General features: G+C 43.4%; 1 protein-coding gene across 11 annotated transcripts in view; it reads left to right on the forward strand.

Annotated features, from left to right (window-relative positions):
- MUC13 (mucin 13, cell surface associated) overlaps window positions 1–26,536 on the forward strand; it is a 449,549-nt gene that overhangs the window by 207,166 nt on the left and 215,847 nt on the right. For 10 of the 11 annotated variants that reach the window (XM_069616647.1, XM_069616650.1, XM_069616649.1 and 7 more), the window contains one exon: window positions 4,361–4,402. The exons of the other annotated variant lie outside the window; for it this stretch is intronic. In XM_069616647.1, coding sequence (XP_069472748.1) covers window positions 4,361–4,402 — 42 coding nt within the window. The remainder of the gene's footprint in view (window positions 1–4,360; window positions 4,403–26,536) is intronic. 11 annotated transcript variants of the gene reach the window in all.

The following is a 26,536-nucleotide window of genomic DNA, read 5'->3' on the forward strand; positions in this document are numbered from 1 at the left end:
TTTAAAGGGGTCGAGAATCCATTGAAAATCAAGTTGCCTGGAACCTGCCTCTATGGAATTTAAGAATCTTGTTGAGATCACTTGTGCTTCCTGCATGTTAATACGTAATCTCGACTGTGCGTTATTGATCTGTAACAGAGGTAAATCTAATTGCAGTCTTTGTTCCAAGTTTGTCTTCCAGGCGAGTGATAACAAAACACTCCTGAAGAGCCATTTCTCACTTGTGAATGGTGAAACCCGTGTAGAAAGTGTTTATTTTGGAAACTCTACAAATAAAATTTATAACATTCTTTGAATTTAACCATTATGCTTGGTCTTGCAAATTCTTCAACACTGATTATCTGGCAGGTATATGTGAATACATAAGGAAAAGTTGGCACAGACTATAATCATCCCTTCTTTAACTATTCTGATCCTTTGCTGTGAGCAGTCACACAACTGGGATGAACAGTCTTGCCTGACAACTACCCGTGAAACACCAGAGTGTGGATTCGCCAAGTGCCAGCATCTAATGACTGCAATTTGTTAGATGATATTGTAGGTCAGACCTTTATTTTCCCATAGACTTTCATACATACACATACCACTCTGGTACTGAGACACAGAAGAGAACTAAAGAGGTATACAGGTGGCACAACCAGGCAAGTCCACCTAATAGCTTTGGCCAGAGTCAGGCAATTGCAATGAATGACCCACACCTGAGGTCACTCCAAAACACATAACGGGCATAAAAGGATTCGCCACCTAAAGCAGAGGAGAGAAAGGAGCTGACGAGAGAGGAGCTGGCGAGGAAGCTGCTGGCGAGGAGGTAGCTGTGTGAAACTGTTCTGTGTTGAAAGGCGGGCCGAGACGCTAACCCCTGTGCAGGTTGGGTGGGGTCCCGTGAGTGGTGCTGGATCGGGACCTCTGTTATGCAGAGTCGCAGCAGCAGGAAGAAGGGCTAAAGAGAGCCATCCCATTGATCCACACAAAGAGTGCTTGTTACCTCTGGGCATTGTGTAAACACCAGAGTGTCCACGGGGCAAGCTGAAGACCCCCGAAGACAGAAGAAGAGTGCAGGAAGGTTTGTGTAGTCCTGAAAAGCAAGTGCCAGCATCGGTGAGTTTCAGTGACATAAGAAACAGTGAGTGGTCTTGCGTGCAAACGTGATTAAATGCGACATTGTTGAACACGTTCGCAAGAGAAAAGGAACTCACATGCAAGCAGCAACTTAATGGCAACACATTGTTAAGTGGCTTCGCTGTAGAAAAACAGCTTGCGAGTGAACTGTTCCTTTACAATATGAGTGAATCTTTCATGCCGACATTGCTGGGAAGTAAAAGGAAGGAAAGAGTTGCACGCTTATTCCGTAGAAGCAAACAGAACGTTATGTGTTGTCTATGGAGAGGTTTTGAGAGTGTAATGTGCAATTTTCAAACAGGGAAGATTTGAACCAGCATTGCCAAAGCTATAAGAGTGTTAGTTATTCAACTGACATTGTTGACGCTACAAAAGTGTAATTGAAAGTAGAACCTAGATTGGCAAGAGCCATTGGAAACTGTGTGAAAACAAGTATTGGAAAGAGGCATTGGAAACAGTGTGAAACAAATATTTCAAGAGCCATTTGAGACTGTGTGCTTTGAGAAAGCAAAGATTGGCAAGAGCCCTAAAAGTGGCAACAAATGAGAAGTGCACAAGCAAGCAATGGGAAAGACAAAACTAGTGAGGTGTGTCGGTTGCTTGACCTGTAATGGGTGGATCGTGTGGTCCGACAACTGCGCCTAGACCAAGGACACCAACTTACTGAAAAGTCACATATAATACTTGGCAAAAAACCTGTGATTAAACATAAAGGAAGTTTGATGTAAGCATCGAGGAACTGTAGTGGTGAAACGTGTGAAGAAAAACCAAACCAGAGGAACTGAAAATACCCTGGAAATTGTGTTGTGAAGAAGAACCAGAAAGCTAGGGTAAGGGAACCCCTGGCATTGTGAACGGCCTTGAGAATTGGGGAAACAAACCCCTTGGCAAGCCAGGACATGGAAGAAGCTCATAACGTTTACTTTGAACACTTATTCTTTTGATGTTGAGAATCCCACACAGTGTATATAAATAGATGTGAGGGCAAGCGTAGGATTTGGATACAGACAGTTGTTTTCTTTGGACGTCCTGGCACAGACTATCCTTAGTTTTCTTTAAGTAGGGACATCCCACCTTAGCACAGGGCAAGATAGGCCTTTTTGCAACCTTTTGTTTCCCAAACTTCATTTATGGTTTTCGGCCTTGCTATTCCACTGAAACTGCTCTTATTTCTGTCTTGAACTCATTACTTACCGAAGCACTCCTCTCTTCGTATTTTGTTGGGTTTTTCGGCTGCATTTGACATGGATGATCACTCTCTTCTGTTGGCTTCTTTATCTTCTTTTGGACTTTCTGACTCTGTCCTCTCTTGGTTTTAGTCATACCTGTCCCAAAGACCTTTTTCTGTTTCTTGGGCTGGTACAACCTCAGACACCTTTTCTCTTGATCACAGTGTTCCTCAAGAGTCTGTTCTAGGCCCTTTTCTTTTTTCGCTTTACACTTCTTTGCTGCAGTCATTTCTTCATTTGGCCTATCACATCATTTTTTGCAGATGACACTCAGCTCGTTCCGTCCTTCTCTTCTGACATTCACATCAAACTTTCCGCTAGCTTAGTTGCTATTAAATGTCGAATCACTATCTCACACTTAATACTGCTAAAACAGAGGTTCTTCTTTCCTGGGAACACACTTCCGCATCCTACTGCTCCTTCCCTTGTTTTGTTTCCCCCATCCCAGCTCCCTATTTCTCTTACTGCCCATAATCTGGGGCTACACTTTGATTCTGCCTTATCGTTCTTATCGATTCAGGCCCATCCTTTTCTGACCTTTCATGCTACAAAACTGTTGATATCTTCTCTCATTTTTTCCTCTGCTTTTTTATTGTTCTACTGCTCTTTGTGGTCTTCCACTTACTTGTTACGCGCCTTAAAATCTGTCTTCAATGCTTCCATCAATCTTCTCGGTCGTCTTTCTTTTCGTGACTCCATTTCTTCTTCACTTTCTACTCTTGGTTGGCTAGATTTTCATTCTCAGATTAAATTTGACTTTCTATGTCTGGTTTTTAAGGAACTTTATGATCTTGCACCTGACTATAACTCTTCCCTTGTTTCCTTCTATACTCCCTCTCGATCTCTTGGCTCTTCTCATTTTCGTCTAGTGGCTACACGTCCTCCCTGTGCCAGTCTCGCTTTCGGTCATTTGCCGTCTTAGCTCCCCTACATTGGAATGCTCTTCCACTTTCACTTTGCTCTATTTCCCTCTATTTCTTATTTCGTAAGTTGTTAAAGTCCTATCTTCTCCATCATGGTTAATGTGACAGATTGCTTTTATTTTTAGGTTACTAATTTGTATTGTACCGTGCCTTGGCTTAAGACGCTATATAAAATACAAATAAAAAACAAACACAAACATTTTTGTCTGTGTCTACTTCATGCTGCCTTCACAAAAGACTATTTCTCACAATATTTTATGACACAGGTGAGCATTCTCACCGTCAGAAAACCTCTCTTTACTGATCAGCAGACATCTAGCTTTGCCTTTAATTAAGTATTTGTGACTTAAAGTGGGGAGAGTTGCTGTACACAGACAAAAGGCTAAAGTTGAAGTTATTTAGTAAGTCCCACCACTTAGGGCAAAGGACAACTCACAGCCTTTCTAGGTCTAGTCGGATGGTGGTGAATATTTATCGCACGCTTCTCAACTGTGGCCGGACATCTCACTGATTTACTCAAAGGCTACAAGAACAGCCGGATGTCTAGATTAACATGATGTAGATTCACATGATGGAGGGGCCTTCAATTGATTGAAGAACTCACTTTGCCCTTTGTCGCTCTTCAAAATGCCAGACGTTAACCAGATGTTAATCTTTCAAACTGAGGCCTCCAGGGTTGGCCACAGTCCTGTTCTGTCCCAGGAATGAAAGGAGTGTGAGCAATCCATACTTTATATCATTTGTAAACTCGTCTCTAGGGAAAGGGAGTATGCTGCCAATGAGATACAGTGTCTGGCTTTGAATTGGGCCATGGATGCCCTAAAATACTAACTTTCTAGATGGTAATTCACCTTATTACTGATTATACTCCCTTTATCTGGCTCAATGCTCGAGTCCTTTGATGGTTTTCAGCACTGCAGGAAACAAATTCACCACAGACCACACAGCTTGACAACCTTAAATTAATTGTAGCAGAATCTTCTTTGTTGCATATTTTATCACTATTTTACATGTGTACCAGTGGTTATATTCATCTTGAGTCGAATATGGAAAGAATTACAATTTAAAGTTGATTTCTATCTCTTGCAGAATCGAGCAATACAGCTACTTCCAGCAAAGGAACACCAGCAGGTAATATATGAAAACACTAATAGCACTGTAATGGGACATACAGTAGTCTTGTATTGTGCACCTCTGCTATTTTGGTGGCCTCACTGATAATGCCTAAGCAAAAAGAGATAGTTATTGGGCCATTAGTGGGGCAGAGGGGTTAGTGTTGGTGATCGCAGGCCGGATATACCTGTTTCCTGAGAGCATGTCCTGCTCTATGTGGTTAAAGGTATTGAAATAGACCACATTATCCATTGGATGACAGTGCTGGGACACAGGGTTCACCGCTGATATGGGCTTGTGGGTGACAGTTAAAAGTGGTTTGTGATGCACCAACCTCTGTACTACTCTGCCGAAGGTAATCTGGTGTTAGTAGACATGAAGGTGTTATGTGTTTGGCGGCCTGTGAGTTATGTAAAGGTACATTAGATATGGAGCTGAGTTAGTTAGTTCGGGGAAGATGTGAAGATTAAGGAATTCATTGAGAATTCTGTTATTTCGAGTTAAGTGATACACTGAAACATTTGTGTTTCATTCTGCGGTTGACCTAGTAGTGGAGTCTTTGGTGTGCTGCTGTCCATCAGGGTTCAGTTCTCACTCTTGTGGGTTCCATTGTATGGCAATTGTGTCGTGATATCCGACTTTCATGATTGGTGAGCGAGAGGAGGGAAGAATGTCTGGACTGAGTGTCATCGCCTTATTTTCTTAAGACAACACGATGTAAGCAGGAGAACAGCATGTGCTTTTGAGGCTGAACAGTGAGGGTCCCATCTCTCAATTACTTGTAAGTGCACAGGTAAGAGCACTTACGGGCAAGTATAGATTTCTTTCAGCAGGCACATATTAGATAGCCACTGGTGGAGCTCAGAGGAAGAGTGGGGATTATGTGATAATGTCCCATGCTTGATTCTTGTGGTAAAGTGAGATAGGTGTAACAATGGAGGCTGAGTGCCACCGACAGCTGTGCCATGGTGGGCCAGGGGGCAGCATGGGGAGGGGCTCCTGGATTACAGCAGCATGCTCTAGTCAGCTGGCAGGAGCTTTTTATAAAGAGCAAACAACCCCCCTCCCTTTAAGGAAGAACACCAGTAAAAGTAGAGCCTCAGAGCCCCCTCCGAGCTGGGAGCATCAATGCACCCCAAACATACCCAGTTTTACTGTGGTAAGACCTCCGGCACTGGAGGGTTATTTAAGGCTGAGGCTGCCAAATCCTGGGCTTGTGTACAGAAGGAAATACTGTGAAACTGTTAGGGTCAGAAATATGTCTGGGTGGCGAGAGAAAGACTAGTTCACACACTTTCATGATGCATGCGAGCAGTTTTGCTGGCAGGAAACCCCCATCGCTGATCAGCATACGTGGTGAAGGAGTACCTGCTTGAACTGCAAAGTACTGGGCTCTGCTAGAGCATCCCCACACTTCACATGCTCAAAGTGGTTCTTCCAAGATGGCAGCTGACCTATACAAGCACTTAGTCTGCATTTAGATCCGAGAGGGAGCAGCAGGCCCAGTTGAATGGCACAACCAACGTGAGAGTTGGCTAAAAAAACAATCTGAGTATAAGGGGGACAACCGTAGGCACCCTGAGTAAAATTAAGCGACAGTGGTCCATGGGGACAGCAAAGCTTTTTGTGTGACAGAGGGTGATTGAAGGCCATGGTGAGACAGACTAGGAGAGCTCTGGAAACAGAAGGAGGAGGAGAAAGTGGAGCAACAGGAGAAGGAAGGGAGCTGGAAAGGAATGATTAGAGAGAAGGCAAGAAAGTTGAAAGAAGTAGTGAATAATGGCAAGGAGGGGGAAACTAAGAGGTTTGAAAGAGAGGGAAGGTGGAAACTCAGTAAAAGTTTGAGACCCAAAAGAGGGTGCAGAGAAAATATGATGGGTGGAGTGAGGAGGAGAAATAGAGGAACAACAGAAGACATGAAGCAGAGAAAGGAGAGGTACAAAGGAAGGCACATGATGAAAGTAGGAGACTCCAGTAAGACAGTAGAGGAGGAGTGTGATGAAACACAGAGGAGGGAGGTCAAGGATAAAGGGAAGGGATTTTGAGGAAATGCCAGGGAGGTGGCAAAGAGGAAGATTAAAGAGGAGGCTAGATACAAAAAGACTAAGAATACTAGGACAGATAGCCAAGAAGTCACTGAGGAGAAACAATCACACAATACGAGTTGAGGAGGGTAAGAGGAATGAGCACATGGCAGAAAGATGAGGGGGTGCATGAAAACTTGAACGAATGACTAGTGGAGTGTAGAGGAAGAATAGACACAGCGCCCTTAAGCATGAGCCTTATCAAATCTTCAAGGGCTTAGACAAGAATAGGGTGATGGTGACTAGAGGCATGACCCTCAAACAGAGAGGAAGAGAGGTACTACAGACCCAGCCTGTCAATACGCCAATGTGGCCAGCTTCCTGATGGCAGCCATTGGTCTTGGCCTGCTGGTACCCAGTCCTACCTGTGGTTGCTGCCTAGGCTTAATATGCAGGTGCACATAGGGCCCGAGACACAGGCAGACACCTGTCCCCTGAATCAAGGACGAGAAGCAAAGGATCAAAATCAGCGCAACACGGAGCAAAGAAAGAGGTGCATAGCCATGTAACCTTCAATGTAACTTGAGAAAGGGAAACAGATCCTCAGGTAAGGGGATCTACAGACATAGAATTGTGAAAGGTCAGAGGCTTGCATTTGTTTTTGGTTTCACGGAATTCCACACAGTGATGATAACCCAAAATCGGGTATATTTCTCTCTGTTCCCAGTTTTGTAAAAAACGCTAATAAATCAGTGCTTTTTGTAACCTTTTTCTGTCCTTGCCTGTGTTGATCCATCTTGGCTTTGTGACCTGACTCATGTAGATGTTGAAGAAAAGGGGTAAAAAGGCTGTAACCTTTGGGTAGGCCATAGATAATGTTGTGGTGATGTGCCCTGAAAGGGGCCATGAGTGCGTTCCCTATCCTGTCCGTGGGAAATGATGTGATAGAGACTAGTGCAGTTCTCTCTAATCCGATGGCCAGAAGTCTTTTTTATCAAGAATGTGTGTTGAATGCTGCAGAACTGTCCAGCGAGATATGTGCATTTGGCGATGTTGCATATGCGTTGTTATTAGAAGGTTCCAACTGCGAAGATGGTAGATTCCATTCAACTTATAGTTCAGAATTTGTGTAGGGATTTGTGTAACAAGTAATTGGTTACCACATCATGAACGTAATGTCAATAGTTGAATTTTGTGAGGATTTTTGGAGTAAAGGATGTGTTGGCGATATGACGGTAACGTGTCGGGTCGTCAGGGTTAACTGTAGCTTTCTTGAAGAGAAGACTAACATACACGGTTTTAAAGGCTTGTCGGTCAACGCCTTGTTCTTCGAGAAATCTTGCTAATTGGCTGGCTGACTGTGGTCATTCATTCTTGCATTGAGAAAGGGTAGAACGTTCATGGCGCCAATATGAAGGCTTTGCTCACTACTTCTTACAGTGCTTCATTTATGCTGTTGTTGGGCCTTTGCATATGAGGTGCTGGATTTGTCGGATTTTGTCACTGAAGTGCGCTGGGATGGACTCGCAGAATTGTTGGAATGGGGCTTATGATGTGTTGGAGGCTGAAAAGTTTTTCAATTCTTTAATTTTTTTGAACTTTTCCTTCTGGGCGCATTATGCCGACTTTAAGCGGTAGGCGTAGTGAGCTTCTTTTGTATTCATTATTTCTACTCTGTAGATCCAAAGTTGTCGCTAGCATGTCATTTTTTCTGTTGGTAAACAGGTTTCTCTTCATGCTTGCTTAAGCCTCCTGTTTTCATTGTTAATCTGGTTAAGATAGGAGTGACAATAGCAAAACAAAAGAGGTGATGGCTGGAATGTTTAGAATAAACCTTAACCTCTGGCATTGCTCGAGGCAACCCTCCAGACCATCGTTCTTCGCCTGCCAAGCCATTACAAAAGGAAAAGACCATATGCAAACCAGGCTTTGTCCCACCCCCAAAGTGGCAGTACGGTCCAAACTACTTGATCACAGCCCTTCTGCACGAGACCACAAGCATCCCCAGACATGTTTCAGCCTCATTGGGCGTCATCAGTGAGGAGTAGCTTGGGTGTCTAGGCCCAACAGGCAAGGGACCCATGTCTGGCAATACCCGTCCCATTTGGGGTGACAATAGCAAAACAAAAGAGGTGATGGCTGGAAGGTTTAGAATACATCTTAACCTATGGCATTGCTCTGGTCAACACTCCAGACCATCATTCTTCGCCTGCCAAGCCATTACAGAAGGGGAAAGTCCATATGCAAAGCAGGCTTGGCCCCACCCCCAAAAGGGGAATCCAGCCCAAACTGCTTGGTCACATCCCTTCTGCACGAGACCACAACCATCCCCAGACATGTTTCAGCATCGCTTGGCATCATCAGTGAGGAGTAGCTTGGATCTCTAGGCCCAACAGGCATGGAATCCACGTCTGGGCATACCCGTTCCACTCGGGGTGACAATAGCAAAACAAAAGAGGTGATGGCTGGAAGGTTTAGAATAAATCTTAACCTCTGGCATTGCTCTGGGCAACCCTGCGGACCATCGTTCTTCGTCTGCCAAGCCATTACAAAAGGGGAAAGACCATATGCAAATCAGGCTTTGTCCCACCCCCAAAGGGGCAGTCCAGCCTGAACTGCTTGTACACATCCCTTCTGCACGAGCCCACAACCATCCCCAGACATGTTTCACCCTCATTGGGCGCTATAAGCATGGAGTAGCTTGGGTCTCTTGGCCCAGCATGCACAGGACCCACGTCTGGGCCTAGCCGTCCCACTCGGGGTGAAAATAGCAAAACAAAAGAGGTGATGGCTGGAAGGTTTAGAATAAATCTTAACCTCTGGCATTGTGCTGGGCACCCTCCAGAATATCGTTCTTCGCCTGCCAAGCCATTAGAAAAGGGGAAAGACCAGCCCAAACTGCTCGGCCACATCCCTTCTGCATGAGACCACAAGCATCCCCAGACATGTTCCAGCCTCATTGTAGGGTGTCATCCGCGAGGAGTAGCTTCGGTCTCTAGGCCTGCAGGCACGGGATCGATGTCTGGGCATACCTATCCCACTCGGGGTGACAATAGAGGTGATGGCTGGAAGGTTTAGAATAAATCTTAACCTCTCGCATTGAGGAAACAGACCTAAAAGTGGAGAGCAAACCACAGTGGGGACATCTAGGGGCCAAAAGCCCAATGTGGAACACCTAGAAGAAAATAACAGTGGTGGACATTAAAATCACAGAGGGTGACACCTAGGCACAAATTCCCAGTTATGGTCTACAATGATAAAACTCTCAGTGGCAACATGTAGGAGCAAAATCACAGTGGGGATACCAAAGAGGAACATCAGAGTGGCTGATACCAAGGAGCAAAATCGCAGTATGAAAATATCACTGTTGGAGACACCAAGCAGCTGACAATGCATATGGCCAAAAATTCCAGTATGGGACACCTAGCATCAAGGTAAATCAAAGTGGGGACAACTACAAACAATATAGAGTGGCTCACAATTAGAGTGCTGAATGCTTAGAAACACCTAGGAGCAAAATCGCAGTAGGGAACTGATTGTAGTGGGGGAACATAGGAGAATAGATTATAATCCCAGCAGTGATCATTTAGCAACAGAATCACAGTAAGGCCTCCTCCTTGCGCCTAAGACTAACTTTACATTTAACTATGCTTAAGTCATTATGTAAATATGTAACTAGGCAACTATGTCTGAAATTTCCACCTGATGTAACTATGTAACATAGATTATTTATTTTTATTTTTAATTTTTAGAAATGAGTTTATTACAAACTTTTTTCATTATGGATATTATAGCTAATACAAAGCAAATAAACGAAGATCTCTCAACATAATAATAAAAGTGAATTTCGATCTCAAATTACCATTTTATGTCAAAGCATATTCCATGGTCCTTAGCAGTTACTCCAATATGAGAGCCGACAATTCTAGCCAAAATGAAAGAACTGCAAAAATAACTGTTTTTTCTTTGCTTAGTAAAATAGAATTCCAACGATCTTCTGGTGTATACACAGCTATATTTTGAGAGTATCTTTGCGTGTATTTCCTTCTTGTTGGAGCTAAGGCTCTGCACTCCATGAGTAAATGATGTAAGGTTTCAACTATTTCAACATCCAGGCAGCACCGACAGGTGTTTGGTAGTTCACCTAGTTTCATTTGGCCACGCAATTCTCGTGTGGATAACAGGTTCAATGTGAGTCGAAGAAAGAGATCACAGAATTTTGATGATGGGAAAAGTTGAAGATATGGAGGCAATTGATTACATTTTCGCATTTCCATAGTGCAATTAATGGCCATTCTGTATGTAGTCTTCTGATTCTGCATCTGTATCCAATCGTTGTTTTGAATTTTCCTTTTTAGTACCATCGGATTTTGTTTTAGGATACCTGCTGAACTTCCCAATGCATCAATCCAATCTTCACAGCGAAGTTTCCATTTATTTAGGTTTGAATTGGTTGCAATGTTAGTCCTAGTTCTTAATATTTCCATTGTAGGAATATCATCGTCAACAATGGTTTTGCGGTACAGGTCTAAGGACTTCCATAGAATTAAGGAATGGATTGATTGTAGGCCAATTTTAAAGCGTATTCTCGCTATCGGAAATGCTTTGGGCAGAGCCAGGACTTTGCGCCAAAACAAGCCTTCTAGCTTATCCCAAATTTCATGAGGTAGGTTTAAGATGGTTTCAGCTCCATAACTCAGAATTGTGATTACTTTCTGACGGTAGAAGGTTTGTAGTGGGCACATGGAGAATTTTCCAAATGTTTGGTGCAGTATGAGGGCTTGTCTGGCTAATGATAGTGTTTTCTCTCGTAGAATATTGGACCATTCTTGTTCGCCAATGCTGCAATTCAAACGAATTCCCAAATATTTATAAGATTTAACTTCAGCGAGTCAGACAGAATGAAGGAATAATGCAAGGGGTCTCCGTTTGCATTTTCAAGTTCCTGAAAATGACATGACCTGTGACTTTTCAATGTTGATCATCATGTTGTTATTTTGAATGTATAGGGCAAAGCTATCTAACCGTCTTTGCAAATCTATTTGTGTTTTGTCGAATATCACAAGGTCATCTGTGTAGATGAGCCACAGTACAGCGGTGTCATTTTAGAAAGGTGGTAATGCACGCACATCCTTTTGTGATTCAGCAATATCTGGGATATAAAGAGTAAAGAGTGTAGCAGCGAGGGAACAGCCTTGCTTCAGTCCTCTCTCCGTTTTAATTATCCCTGTTGTTACTCCATTTGCTGATAAACAAACTTTAACAGATATTGCTGAGTGTAATGCTTTTATCGCAGCTAATGTGTCTGCTGGGCACTGCCATCTCTCTAATTTGTTCCATAGTATCTTGTGGTCAACCGAGTCAAATGCTTGTTTTAGATCTAGGAAGTTTGCATAAAGATTAGTCTTTGTAGTAAAGGTGTCCAGCTTCAAAAGGTTGAGAATCAGCAAATTAAGATTTGTGCTGTCCCCTTTGGCAAACCCAGTTTGTCTGGGGTCTCCTCTCTGTGTCTCTTTCATCCAGGAATATACATTTTTAACTAGCATTGCAGCAAACAGCTTTCCTAGAGGGTCCAATAAGGCAATAGGTCTAAAATGTTCCTTTGTTTGTGAATAGGAATTAAGATTGCTGATTTCGAATTTTCCGGTAGTTGATTTAGTTTGCAAATTATCTGTAAGGCAGCAAAAGAGAATTCAGCCCAGGCTTCAGGATTCGTTTTAAGATGGAAGTTAGATAGACCATCTGGTTCTGGTGCGCAAGAGCCGTTAAGATGTTTAATCTGGTTGGTAATTGAATCTTTATCCCATGTTAAATTCCATCTCTGTATTTTAGTAGGAATCTCTATGGTTTCAGTTGAGATCTGTTCAAATCTGGTCATTATCGTAGTTTTGGTAGTATTAGTTGATTTTGCAAACAGGGCGGTAAAATGTGAGACCTAAGTTGCTTCCGATACTTCTGAGATGAAAACCATCGATTGAGTTGCTTTCCCATCAAGAAGGGAGCATAGTGTTGCAGATGACCGATTCCTTATCGCTTGGAGCATTCGTTCTGCATCATGTTGATAGCGAGCTGCTGTTGTCATGCCCACGCCGCTGGCACACGCATTGGCAACCATCATGGACTACTTGGTACTCATTTATTCTCCTAATGCTCCTTGAACAACTCCTTTTCACGCCTTGTTCTTTTATTTCCATTTGCTCAACTTTGGTTCTTTCTTATTTTATTCAATTAACTACATTTACCATAATGCACCTGGCTAGAGTCCTCAATTCCTGGCTATTCTCATTCATCGTTATTGGGACCACAATCCCCAGAAGCCCTAGCGGCCAGCGCTGCTTCCACCTGCTCAGGACCAGAGAGGGAGGAGGCAGATTGTCATCAGGTGTGCTGCCACAGGTGCTGTCAATTAGCCTGCCTCAGAACAGGGCAGGGCTGTATATAAGCAGCTGCCTGCAGGAGCACAGTGTCTTGCATCTTGAGTTCTCCCCGCTCCTGTTTGCCTTGACCCTTTACTTTGTATGCTGTTCCTGTTGCTGCATTATCCTGTTTTGTTCCAGTGCCCTTTCCGGGCTCCCTGCCTTGCAGCCGTTCACGCTCCGCTGCCTTCTACCTACAGCCCTTGCCCTCTGGGCTTCCTGCCTTGCAGCCTATTACAGTCCTCTGCAGCCCTCTACAGTCAGTGGCCCTGCTCCTCTGGGCTCACTCCTTGCTGCCCTGCTCCTCTGGGCTCCTTGCCCTGCAGCCTGCCTCACTCCGGCTGCCTACAGTCCTTGTCCTCTGGGCTCCCTGCCCTGCCGCCTACCTCACTCCGGCTGCCTGCAGTCCTAGTCCTCTGCAGCCCGCCTTGCAGCCTGCCTCACTCCGGCTGCCTACAATCCTTGTCCTCTGGGCTCCCTGCCCTGCAGCCTGCCTCACTCCGCTGCCTACCGTCCTTGTCCTGTGGGTTCCCTGCCCTGCAGCCTACCTCACTCTGGCTGCCTACAGCCCTTGTCCTCTGGGCTCCCTACCGTGCAGCTTGCAACCTTCTGCTGTCTCCAAGCCCTTGTTCCCTGGGCTCCCTACCTTGCAGCCTGCACCTCTTTGCTGCCTACAGCCCTGCTCCTCTGGGCTCCCTACCTAGGGGCCCTATTCTTTTGGGCTCTCTGTCTGTCGCCTACTGCTAATCTCTCTCTGTCCTGTTCTTCTGGACTCCCTGCCTTTCAGCCTACTACAGTCCTCCGCAGTCCAATACAGTTTGCCTGCACCTAGTGCCACTCTTGATTGCAGACCTGCTTCCTACTTTGCAGCCTTCTGTTTTCCTGACTGCTGCTCCTTGTTCTCTTCCTTGAGTCCTCTGTACTCCACCTTAGGTTATCTATTTCAGTCTAACTGCCTTTCCTTCATTTCCTTCTGTTAGATTGCTCATTGACTTCCTTTTCGCTGGATATTTCTGTTCTTGTCTTCTCATGTGTCTTATGTAATCCCTTTGTACAGAGCTTGCCTGTTGGTTTCCGGCAGGCAACCTCTGCCCCTTCCTTTGTCGCGTTTTCAGTGTTACAGACACCCACTGCTGTTGTTCCCAGCCATGAGCATACAGCGTGGGCCTCTGTTATAGCAATCTGTGCAGAAGGCTGGAGTTTCCTAAGGTTTGTGGAACACTCTTCCCCATTTCAGCATACACCCCAAGAGGGAATCCAGTTTGTTTGTACCTTTGTATCTTTTACCTCTTTTGGCTCACAGCTACTGTTTGCTACTCTTCTTTCTTATTGAACTTCCTGCTGTGTGTGCTTATCTGCTACCTTACCTCAGCACAGCCACCCAAACCCTACTTGGGTAACCTGTGCCACTCTTGACAGAGTGCCATTCCTGACAGCTGTGGATGTCATTATCCAATTTTTATATCTTTGGTTAATCTTTTTCCTCGCATTGTGTCGTTGGTCTAGTGATAAAATCAATGTTTCCTTAATCCCTTCGCGCTTCAGTTTTCTCTTTAATACCAATTCACGATGATATGCATGTTTGTAGTTAGGGTTCGTCACCCGAGTATTTTTAGGCATGCGTTTAAAGGGGTCGAGAATCCATTGAAAATCAAGTTGCCTGGAACCTGCCTCTATGGAATTTAAGAATCTTGTTGAGATCACTTGTGCTTCCTGCATGTTAATACGTAATCTCGACTGTGCATTATTGATCTGTAACAGAGGTAAATCTAATCGCAGTCTTTGTTCCAAGTTTGTCTTCCAGGCGAGTGATAAGCTTCTATGGTCGCTTTTCATTGTGTTTGTGATTTGTAAGGATTCCACTTCAGGGAGTAGTGAGATCGAGGTAAACATGTAAGCAGTGCCTTTTTGCCATGTCGATTTCGGGGGCATATCTCATTTCACTTGACCATTAATTAACACACTGGAACATGCTTTATATTCTCTTAAAATCCCTTAGGGATGAAACACTGCAATTATTCTTGGCAGCTGTAGATTTCAAGCAGGCATTTGACTACATGAACTGTAACCTGCGTTGGCTTAAACTGAGAGACTGGCAGGTCCCGGGACCACTGCTGTCAATCTTGATACATATTCATGAACACAATGTGTTGCGAGTACGGTTGACTGGGCAGAGCGACCTTACAGAGGTCTTCTGTGCGCTGAGGGGTCTCTGTCAGGGCTGTGCATTAGCCTATACTTGGCTGACCTGGAAGACGCCTTGAGGAAGGCATTCTTTGCCCCCCAGGATATCCACTGTGACAATCCTGTTCCTGATATATGCAAATGATGTTATTTTGATGGATAGGACACTGCTGGGCCTCCAAAGATTACTGGATGCCATCAAGGAATATGTTGTGGCCAACGATTTATGTATTAATGGGAAAAAGACAAGTATAATAAGACCCACATAAAAAAAAGAAAAGCAGGATTTTACTCTGCATATGGATGATCATATAATAATACCGACAGCATCAATGACCTATTTGGGGTTTAAGTTGGATGCAGTCGATAATAAGGAGGTTGTTCTTTTCCATTTACTTGTACAGGCCACCCAGGCCGGAGCCCAGATGAGAAAGATCAGAGCTAAGTATTGTAGCTTTTCTATCCGTCCATTATTGTCTTATTATAAGGTGAAGGTGGAGCCGGGTATGTTATATGGAACAGAGATCAGTTCCTATCTTCGCTAGATAAAATATGAAAGGATTGAGTCCAGAATTCGGAAGAGGGTGCTCGGTTTGCTCTTTGTGGTTTGAGTTGGGTTTAACATCGCTTAGTGCAGTACTGGATTGGAGGATACTATCATTATACAGAAAGATACTGATACCTCTGAAGGACTTATTGTATGAGGACATATGTTTCGCACCTAGAAACACTTGTGTACAGGCATGTTATAAATGACTTATCATATCATATCCTCCGGTCCACGCACAGGGCAGTTGTTAACTTTAGGGAGTGAGCGGATGGAATTTTAACGAGGTCGGATGTATCGGTGAAAGACCTTAAGAACTATCCAAATGAGGTTAAAAGGGTGTTGTTAAGAGAAGATTGGATAGCTAAAATTGCTTACACATGGCAGGCAAAACTGTACTATAGCCTATCACTTCTGGATAAAAAAAATTGGGGAATATTCCAAAATATCTGGATAGATTCCCAAATTCTTATTGAGCTTTACAGTTCCTGAGATATAGGCTGAACTTGCTTCCAACTGGGGAAATCAGACAAATAAGATCCCAAATAGGGAGGTTGAGACAGGTTGGGACACATGTGGGGACTTAACGGTGACACAGAACAGAGAACATGTGGTTATGTACTGCCCTGCATTGTTAACTTGTAGAACTTTAGCTCTGGGAAACCTGACACATAATTACGAAGTGCCTGATGCTGTTCACTTCTTTCCTCAGGTTTCCAGTGTTGAGAAAACAAAGGCCACAATAGCAGTCATACACATTTTAAATAGAGCAGGATTGATACAGTTACAATGGTAATCTTCTGATGAGTTATGTATGAAGTGCTATGTATTAATTACTTTTCATTTAAGTGTGATGATTTTTAAACTGCAAACAGGAAATGCCGTTTTCTTTGATAAAACACAGAGCAGCATGGAAACATAAAGACATTTGCATCTGGGATTGAAAGGAACTGTACATCAGTGAAACTCCAGGACCTGTGCCAGTTTAATATAAAGTATAATGGAAAGATGAACCTTCTTGGTATGGCACAGCTGAAATCTGCAGATTAGATTAGGTCAAATAGGTATGTGGGCCTCATGTCTAAAGGAAAAAAAAGTTACATTGAAAGTATAGATTTCTGTTCACCGGAGCTGACTTTTACACTGAGAATCAAAGCCACCTTCCCCCAATGGATGCCAGGGCTTTGCTCTGCCTCTCTATCTGAAATACAATACCCTTACAGTTTGAGGGCCAGAGAGGAGTCTGTATTCATGCATGACAGAGGAGTTATTGGGGGTGGAGTAAACAGCTGAATCAACAGAGATCCAACCCTTGATGAATTGAACTCTGATTAAATTCTTAAAACTAAAATCCAAGTTGTGGCCAGCTCAGAGATACTGATCACAGGCCTATCCCAGAGGGATGTACAGTGAACATGGAGGAGGGGTCAACAGGATCTGCTTTTCAAGATAAGCAAACAATTCATCCATTAGCCTCTGACTGTGCAAGAATGTTTATGGGCTTCATTGCAGGTTTGGGTCAACACAGGAAGTCGATGACCAGATCCCCTGTTAAGTTTGAAGAAATTAAACTTAATATGAAAATTGAAGGGATAATATGCGTGTAATTAATTCAATGTCATTGGGTTACATAGAAGATCATACTTTGCCCATTAACTTTGGAACTATGACACAGAAATGGAACATTGCTATGGTACCTGAGATCCAAAACTCCTACTCCGGCGCTGACCAAGTGGTGCTTGTTTTTAATAAGTTTAAATTGCAAACTTTGTAAGTTTTTCCAATACAGGTTGATTTATTGTTTGTCAAGTGTTTCATACAATGATTGTCATTCTTGTGACATACATCCTAGTAATTCCAAACTCCCATAGTGTACCGAGTAGGCAATTGCCTAGGTTTTCTTGGTGCCAACACCTGTTTCAACCTTAGGGTTTTTCTCAAGGCTGTTCATAGTACAAGTGGTGTTTTATCGTGAAAGAGTGCCCAGTGAATGGTGTTATTGCTGGGTTGTGATAAGGTTTAGGAATAGTTAAAATTAATTAAAAAAATTTGGATTGGTTCATACAAAAAACGAGACCATAGCGTACATTTTGCATATATATTCACATGACAAATCCGTGACAAGTGCCCGGTGTGTGCATATTTCACATTTAGTTTACGTTGGCATGTTAATATTTGTGGAATGTCACGTAGTCCAAACATATCAAGTGTGGTACAGTAATAGTACGTATGGTGATTAACAATGGTTAAGGAAGGGTAATAGTAAGATCACGCTGATTGTTGCTTGAAACATGGGAAGGCAGGGAGGAAGAAGTGACATTTTGTTAGCATACGCCTTTATTGCGCCTGTTCCCTGGATTTATAAATGCTGATGAAGGCAAGCTTACCAGTAATGTCAGTATCTTGGTCCTGGTTAGTGAGGGCTGTTGTCAGTTTCAATGATTGGACTGGATAGTCACTGTTAAGATAAGTGGGTATGATGATTAATGGTTGAGTTAATTGCAGCATGTTAATGCTCAAGCATGGATTCTTTCGCTGTGCCTATGTATGGTGATTTGATGGAGGTGGTTTAGCACCCTTAAGAGAATACCCGATTGGCTGTGCTGCAAGTGTCGCCTGTGCGAGATATTTCATATCAGAATCCAGTCCAGGGATGTGACCGATTGTTATCAAGTTGGCTAGAGGCCGGTTGCAGGATTCCTTTCATAATTCCAATATTGTTGCAGCAGCTGACATGAATAAGTGTTGGCCACATCCCCACCATGTGTGTTGTTAGATTGGATTTCTTGTTCCATGTGATGTCGGTATATAATACAGTGGCCGTTGTTCTCATTTTCATAGCGCTACGGAACCTTGGTCTCGTAGCACTATTGAACCATTGTAACATTCCTGTCTCCCTTGTTGGAATTACATAGGGCCTCATTACAACCCAGGCGGTGGACCATGGTGCTATTAGCACCATGGTCCATGCCGGAATCCGCCATGGTGAATGGCAGAATTACCGCCCCATTCCTAGGTTGGCGGGGCGGTAATTCCCCATTCACCATGGCCCCTTCCCCATTCCCATTTTTGGCCCATAGGGCTCAAAGGGAATGGGGAAGGCGCTAATTACGGCACCGTGAATTAGGGTGCCGTAATTAGCTCCTAGGTCCCTTTGCGGGTTGTTTTTTTAACGCCTGATAAAAGCAGGCATTAAAGTGCAACCCGCAAAGGGACCTCGTAATTAGGTGTTAAGGGTTTAACAGCACCGACACCTTTTACGGCGCCGTTAAATCCTTAACACCTGGTTTGTAATGAGGCCCATAGTCTTATTATAAGTTATTAAGGCAACATTTTCACCACAAGTAACGTGATTAAATAACCCCAATTTGTAATTGCTGCCGCAATGTTAATGTTCTGCCATGATGGTGTGTGATGATTTCATAAGGATTTAGCTCAACTTAAATATTTAAAGCCGGGCAAATTACCCCTCCCATAGAAATTATGCATGCACATAGTCCGCCCGAGCGGCGTCCATGTTTACATAATTTGTAGCTGGCTGTGGGTCTTAACAAGCCTGTAGCACCCTCTAGAGAATGTCGTACTCCCCGACTGGAAAAGACAAAGTCAGTGCCTCACACAACCTTGAAAAGGGGGACAGTCAGTCTCCTTACCTAATCCCAGTTGGGTATGAGCGCTGTACGTGGTCCTGCGGTGATCAGCTCAATTATGGTGATCCCGTGAAACTTGCTGAGAGCCATTAAAAAGGCGAGAGCAAGGGGCCCCTCGATTGGTCTGTGCGTAAAGGCCAGTGATTGGTGGCCAAATAAGACATATAGGGGGCGTCGTCATGTGATGAGTACTGGAAATCTATCCAGTTGGAGTTCAGTCCTTAACTAATTGGGCATTTACTGTGTGCTGCATAGAAGTTGCGCAAACCACTACGTAGCTATCAATATATTGCGTGGATCGCGGTAGTAGTGTGAAAAGGTGAGCGCATATTGGGTGGCAAGGCCTAAGGGCACACTGATAGGTCACTCAATTGTTGTCTAAATGTGGTCAGAGTTCAGTTGGTGTTCAGTCGGTGTGGTCAGAGGTAATAGTGTTACAACATTAAATGCATATTGGGTGGAATGCATAAATGCACACTGGTAAATCACTCAATTGTTGTAGTGGCGTCTAAGCAGCATATGAGAGTGAATGGATTAACTGAACCCTTAGTTGGTCTGTGATTTAATAAAATGTCCAATGCCTGTCTATGCGTGGTCAAAGATCAGTTTCTGGATGTTTGAGTGTGAGTGCATACCCAGACTGGGCTATGCAGGGACAAACACCCAATTGTTGTACTAATCAACACACTGTGACATTTGGTAAAATGCATTAGTTATTGGCAAGGTCAACAACCAACAAAAATACAAGTGAGAATAAGTATACATCGCAGAAATACATTAATTTAATGTTCTGTGTTGAGGCCAAGCAGCAAATTCCTGTATTTTCAGATTAGCTTGGCTTCCCTTTGGCGTAGTCTTAGTTCTCGATCCCTGCCTCTTGGTTCCATTCCGACGGTTTCCAGACCGATGAATCTGATGTCTTCTTTACGTTCCAATTGATGCTTCTCTTGCCAATGTTGTGCCAAGGATTATTTGGCCTCCTGTGATATGAGTGTCCCCAGGTGCTCCCATATCCTGATTCTTAGCTCCCTGATGGTGCTGCCTATATACATTAGTTTGCATGTACACACAATCACATAAATCACATATTTTGTTTTACAGTTCAAAATGTCAGTGATAATGTGTTTCAGGCTGTCCCGAAAAGTGAGAGTCTTGGTCTCTAGGGCGTATTTGCACATCGAGCATGTGCCACATTTGAGAAACCCTTTTGGTTTAGCTGCCGTTAGCCAGTTGTCTTTTTTGGGATCTTCCGTTCTCATAAATGATAGGCTAAGTAAAGTTCTTAAAGTTGGGGCTTTACTGTACGCCATCAGTGGTCTCTCCGTTATCTATGTTTCTATATTATCATCAATCTGGAGCATATGCCAATGTTTTTCCAGTATCTTTTGTATCTTGTGACTGTCTCGTTGGTATTGCATGACGTATCTTAGTTTACTGTCTGTACTCTCCCTTTTTTCCCTAGGCTTGAGTAGGGTTTTTCTTGAGGTATGCCTGGCTTTATTGCTCGCCGTTGTTATTGCTTCTTGTCTGTATCCTCTTTGTGTGAAGCGTTCCTTGAGTAATTCACACTCTGCTGTGTATGCTGCTTCATTATTACAGTTCCTCCTCGCTCTGATGTATTCCCTCTTGGGAATATTGTCAATTGTAGTCCTTCGATGGGAGCTGGTGGCATGTAGTACTGAGTTGACTTCAGTTGGTTTTCTGTATGTGCTGCTTGTCATTTCTAAATTGTTGATTCTAATGCTGAGATCCAGGATTTCAATTTGTTGTGCGCTCTGTGTTCCCGTGAACTCAATCCCAAACTGGTTCTTGTTGAGATATTCTTTAAAGTTCATTAGTTGCTGTTCCGTTCCTGACCAGATCATTAGGACATCGCCAATGAATCTGTGCCAACTCTGTATGTATGCTCTGAAATCCTGGTTGGGGAATACATATATTTGTTCAAAGTGGTTCATGAACAAATTGGCCAAGGAAGGTGCGTACACGGCCCCCATGGCTATACCCTTTATTTCCTAATAGAAAATGCCATCAAATAAGAAGATGGTGTTATTCATGGTAAATTCCAGAAATTCATTTGTCATTTCAATGTGCGAGTAGTGGGAAGCTGATGTATTCCGGAATGTGTAGTCCACAGCCTTGAGTGCCATGATGTGCTCAATTGACGTATAGAGGGCTTTAACGTCTAGTGTTACAAGTAGATACTCCTGTTTCCATTTAGTTTCTTCCAAGATCTGTAGAGTGTGCATGCTGTCTCTAATTAAGGTAGGTATCTTGGTTACCTCTGGACCCAGTACATTGTTAATGTATTTAGTGAATTGCTCCGTTATCCAGCCTACAGCATTTAAAATAGGCCTGCCCTCAGGGATCTTGTCAAAGGTCTTATGTACTTTAGTTAGGAAGTATATTGTCGGTATACGTGGGTGTTTAGGTTTTGGGTAGTCCTGTTCATCATCCGTGATTAGGCCTCCCTTGTGCCATTTGGTGATCGGTTCCATTGCTTGTTGCTTTATTAGTACTGCTGGGTTGCTGGATATTTTGTTGTAACATCCAGGTGTTAGCAGATGTTGTTCTGCCATTTTGATGTAGTCTCCTTTATCCAAAATCACGATGTTCCCTCCTTTGTCGGTCTCTTTAATGATGATGGCCTTATTGTCTTTTAGAGACTTCAATAACTTAATTTCCTCTGGTTTCAAGTTTCCTGTGGCATGTTGTTTGTTGGTTCTCGGGTTGTCCTCTAGCAGGTGCAAGTATTTGGTCACTGCCATTTGGAAAATGTCTACGGCGTTGTCCCCATATAGTATCGGGTGAATTTTGATTTCCTCCTTAATTCTGGTATGTCCAGGTTCAGCTCTTGTATATTGAGGTCTTTCATCACAGCTGTCTTTAAAATGGTGTTGTCCGGTGTCTAGGTGTCCAGGTTTACCAATAGGTGTCTATGCTCCAAGTTTTCTATGTCTATAATACTAGCTGTTGGGTCTTCTGGTGTTCTAGTTTGCCAGTTTACTTTTCTAGCAAAGAATTTTTTCAATTTCAGTTTTCTGGTAAATTTGAATAATTCAATGTGTGATTCCACATGGTCTATGTTTGCTGTTGGTGCAAAGGAAAGTCCTTTATTAAGAATGTCGATTTCCAAGGTACTTGGTGTGTAGCTTGACAAATTTGGTACCAGGTTTATCCCCTTGGGTTTCGTTGTTGCAATTGTGTCTGCGATCTGGTAAGCATGACAGCGTTTTCTTGCTCTTTGCTTAGGTTTTTTAATCCCACCTCTGGTGCCTCGCGTGGTTAGTTTCCTCTTGCAACTTGATCTCCAGCCAATAGTACCTGGAATCTCACTTTCTTGGTGTTTAGAGGAGTTCTTGCCCCTTTTCTGTATCTTTTTATTACGTCTAAAAAATAGTACCCTTTTTCATAACTTGGCCAAGCCCCCATTGTTGCTTCCTCAATCAGTTCTGCAGTTGCTGTTGTTTCAGCAGGTTCTAATTCATCATTATTCACTTCATTCTCACTGTCAACTTCAGAGGTCGCCGGAGAGCTGTTGGAGTGCTTTCCTTGGAGGTGTGACAGTATACATCATCATATTTAGGCTGGAAGGTGTATATTCTGTTGTCTTCATAGTCTCTTTTGTCACGGGCAAATTTTGTCAGAAGCAAGTTGCCCAAGTCGTGTAGCCGATGAGTTCTTCCTCCTGATGGAACCCCGTGGCTCCAGGAATAGACAGCCAGAGCGATCAATCAGAGGAAAGAAAGGATGCCAGATGAGACCCAGACAACCCAGATGAAGACACGTGCCGCAGGAGGTTTTATCGGTGAAGCCAGGGTGGAACGAGTGGCCGAGGACAGGCGTTGGATCTGTAAGTGAGGGGTTAACACAACACAGAATGTATAACCAACCACCCTTCTGACCAGACCCGAACACAATAGTTTAAGAATGCAATACGTGTTGGTCAAATTCCAATAACAACCCCCTTCCCATACGAGACTATAGCTTACCGTGTTTTTATCCTGATCAATGCCGGGGAGAGTCAGGTGGAAAAAGGAAGGGAAGCAAATCCGAAGTCCACAATCCAGAAACCAAGGAAGGCCCAACCACCTATCCCGCCGGCACGAGGACGCCTAATACACACTTGGCAGTTTTGAGTTAGTGTACGTAGCAAGGAAATCCAAGTTTCAAGTTTGAACAATCCAAAAAGTTCAAAAAGTTCCAAAGTTCAACAATCCAAATTACCCAGACGCAATCCAGGTGAGTGAGGATCCAGAAGACAAACGAAGAGTAACCAAAACAAATGGGCGAAGGCAAAGATGTCCGTGAACAGTCCGAGGTCGAAGCACGAAACAGGCAGCATACAAGAACAAGGCAGTCCAGAATCAAAGCCAGGTAACGGTCCGGGTCGAGGAAACGAGGCAATCAGGAACACAGGAGGGAAAGGGGAGGAGGAGGGTAACTGCAACAGGGGTTCAAGGGAACAGGATACAAAGCACAAGGTACGAAGCGCCACCAATTCTAAATCAGAAGCACCGATACGAAGTGAAGGCGGTGCCTAAAAAGGAAAGGTTACATGACAGCTTTCCGCAGCTTCCGGCGTCGGCCGTAGGAAATGCTGAGAGGACGCCAGCGTTGCCATGCCAACTTCCAGGCACCTGGTTGCAGCGTCCTTAAAGGGCTATGCCGCCGTTTCTTAGCACTGCTTGCACGCCTGTGCATGACAAATTGGCAGCATTTCCTCAGTTTTACTTCGTCCTGATTTCCTCCAAAGAAAGCAGCACTAGACAACCTAAGACAAGTATTCATCAAACTAGAAAGATGTTGCACCAAAGAGATAAATATATTCTGGGAAATATTCACCCTACATACATATATTCACCCTACAGACATAAATTGAGCAAAACAAGATACCGAGAGGATTAAGCATTATCCTCTTCCCGGACTTCAGCAACCCTGAAGACATTGATCTTGCAACACAATGGGAACAGAACCTGACGGAGGGCTCAAGAAATATGCTGAAACTACTCATTGAACATGCTGAGAGAGAACACCAGAGACTGACCAATGAAATAGACCGCATTAAAGAAGAAATTGACAACAGGAACACAAAAATCATCAGGACAAAGTAAAACTGAGGAAATGCCGCAAATTTGCCCGTGATGAAAGAGACTACAAAGACAACAGAATATACACCTTTCAGCTTAAATATGATGACGTATACCGTAACACCTCCAAGGAAAGCACTCCCAACAGCTCTCCGGCGACCTCTGAAGTTGACAGTGAGAATGAAGCAAATAATGATGAATTAGAACCTGCTGAAACAACAGCAACTGAAGAACTGATTGAGGAAGCAACAATGGGAGCTGTGCCAAGTTATGAAAAAGGGTACTGTTTTTTAGACGAAATAAAAAGATACAGAAAAGGGACGAGAACTCCTCTAAACACCAAGAAAGTGCGATTCCAGGTACCATTGGCTGGAGATCAAGTAGCAAGAGGAAACCAACCACGAGAGGCACCAGAGGTGGGATTAAGAAACCTAAGCAAAGAGCAAGAAAACGCTGTCATGCTTACCAGATCGCAGACACAATTGCAACAATGAAACCCAAGGAGATAAACCTGGTACTAAATTTGTCACGTTACACACCAAGTACCTTGGAAATCGACATTCTTAATAAAGGACTTTACTTTGCACCAACAGCAAACATAGACCATGTGGAATCACACCTTGAATTATTCAAATTTACCAGAAAACTGAAATTGAAGAAATTCTTTGCTAGAAAAGTAAACTGGCAAACTAGAACACCAGAAGACCCAACAGCTAGTATTATAGACATAGAAAACTTGGAGCATACACACCTATTGGTAAACCTGGACACCTAGACACCGGACAACACCATTTTAAAGACAGCTGTGATGAAAGACCTCAATATACAAGAACTGAACCTGGACATACCAGAATTAAGGAGGAAATAAAAATTCACCCGATACTATATGGGGACAACGCCATAGACATTTTCCAAATGACAGTGACCAAATACTTGCACCTGCTAGAGGACAACCCGAGAACCAACAAACAATATGCCACAGGAAACTTGAAACCAGAGGAAATGAAGGTATTGAAGTCTCTAAAAGACAATAAGACCATCATCATTAAAGAGACCGACAAAGAAGGGAGCATCGTGATTTTAGATAAAGGAGACTACATCAAAATGGCAGAACAACATCTGCTAACACCCGGATGTTACAACAAAATACCCAGCAACCCAACAGTACTAATAAAGCAATAAGCAATGGAACTGATCACCAAATGGCACAAGAGAGGCCTAATCACGGATGATGAACAGGACTACCTAAAACCTAAACACCCACGTATACCGACAAAATACTTCTTACCTAAAGTACATAATACCTTTGACAAGATCCCTGAGAGCAGGCCGATTTTAAGCACTATAGGCTGGATAACGGAGCCATTTGCTAATTACATTAACAATGTACTGTGTCCAGAGGTAACCAAGATACCTACATATATTAGAGACAGCATGCACACTCTACAGATCTTGGAAGAAACTAAATGGAAACAGGAGTACCTACTCGTAACACTGGACGTTAAAGCCCTCTATACGTCAATTGAGCACACCCTGGCACTTAAGGCTGTGAATTACACATTCCAAAAAACATCAACTTCCCACTACTTGCACATTGAAATGACGAAGGAATTTCTGGAATTTACCCTGAATAACACCATCTTCTTATTTGATGACATTTTCTATCGGCAAATAAAGGGTATAGCCATGGAGGCCTTGTACGCACCTTCCCTGGCCAATTTGTTCATGAACCACTTCGAACAAATATATGTATTCTCCAAACAGGATTTCAGAGCATACATACAGAGTTGGCACAGATTCATTGACGATGTCCTAATGATCTGGTCAGGAACGGAACAGCAACTAATTAACTTTAAAGAATATCTCACCAAGAACCAGTTTGGTATTGAGTTCATGGGAACACACAGCCAACAACAAATTGAATTCCTGGATATCAGCATTAGAATCAACAATGGAGAAATAACAACCAGCACATACAGAAAACCAACTGAAGTCAACTCAGTACTACATGCCACCAGCTACCATCGGAGGACTACAATCGACAATATTCCCAAGGGGGAATACATCAGAGCGAGGAGGAACTGTAATAATGAAGCAGCATTCACAGCAGAATGTGAATTACTCAAGGAACGCTTCACACAAAGAGGATACAGACAAGAAGCAATAACAACGGCGAGCAATAAAGCCAGTCATACCTATAAAAAAAAACTACTCAAGCCTAGGGAAAAGGGGGAGAGGATGGTC

Source organism: Ambystoma mexicanum, chromosome 9, assembly GCF_040938575.1.
Source record: "Ambystoma mexicanum isolate Mex_15411 chromosome 9, UKY_AmexF1_1, whole genome shotgun sequence".
Lineage (NCBI taxonomy): Eukaryota > Metazoa > Chordata > Amphibia > Caudata > Ambystomatidae > Ambystoma > Ambystoma mexicanum.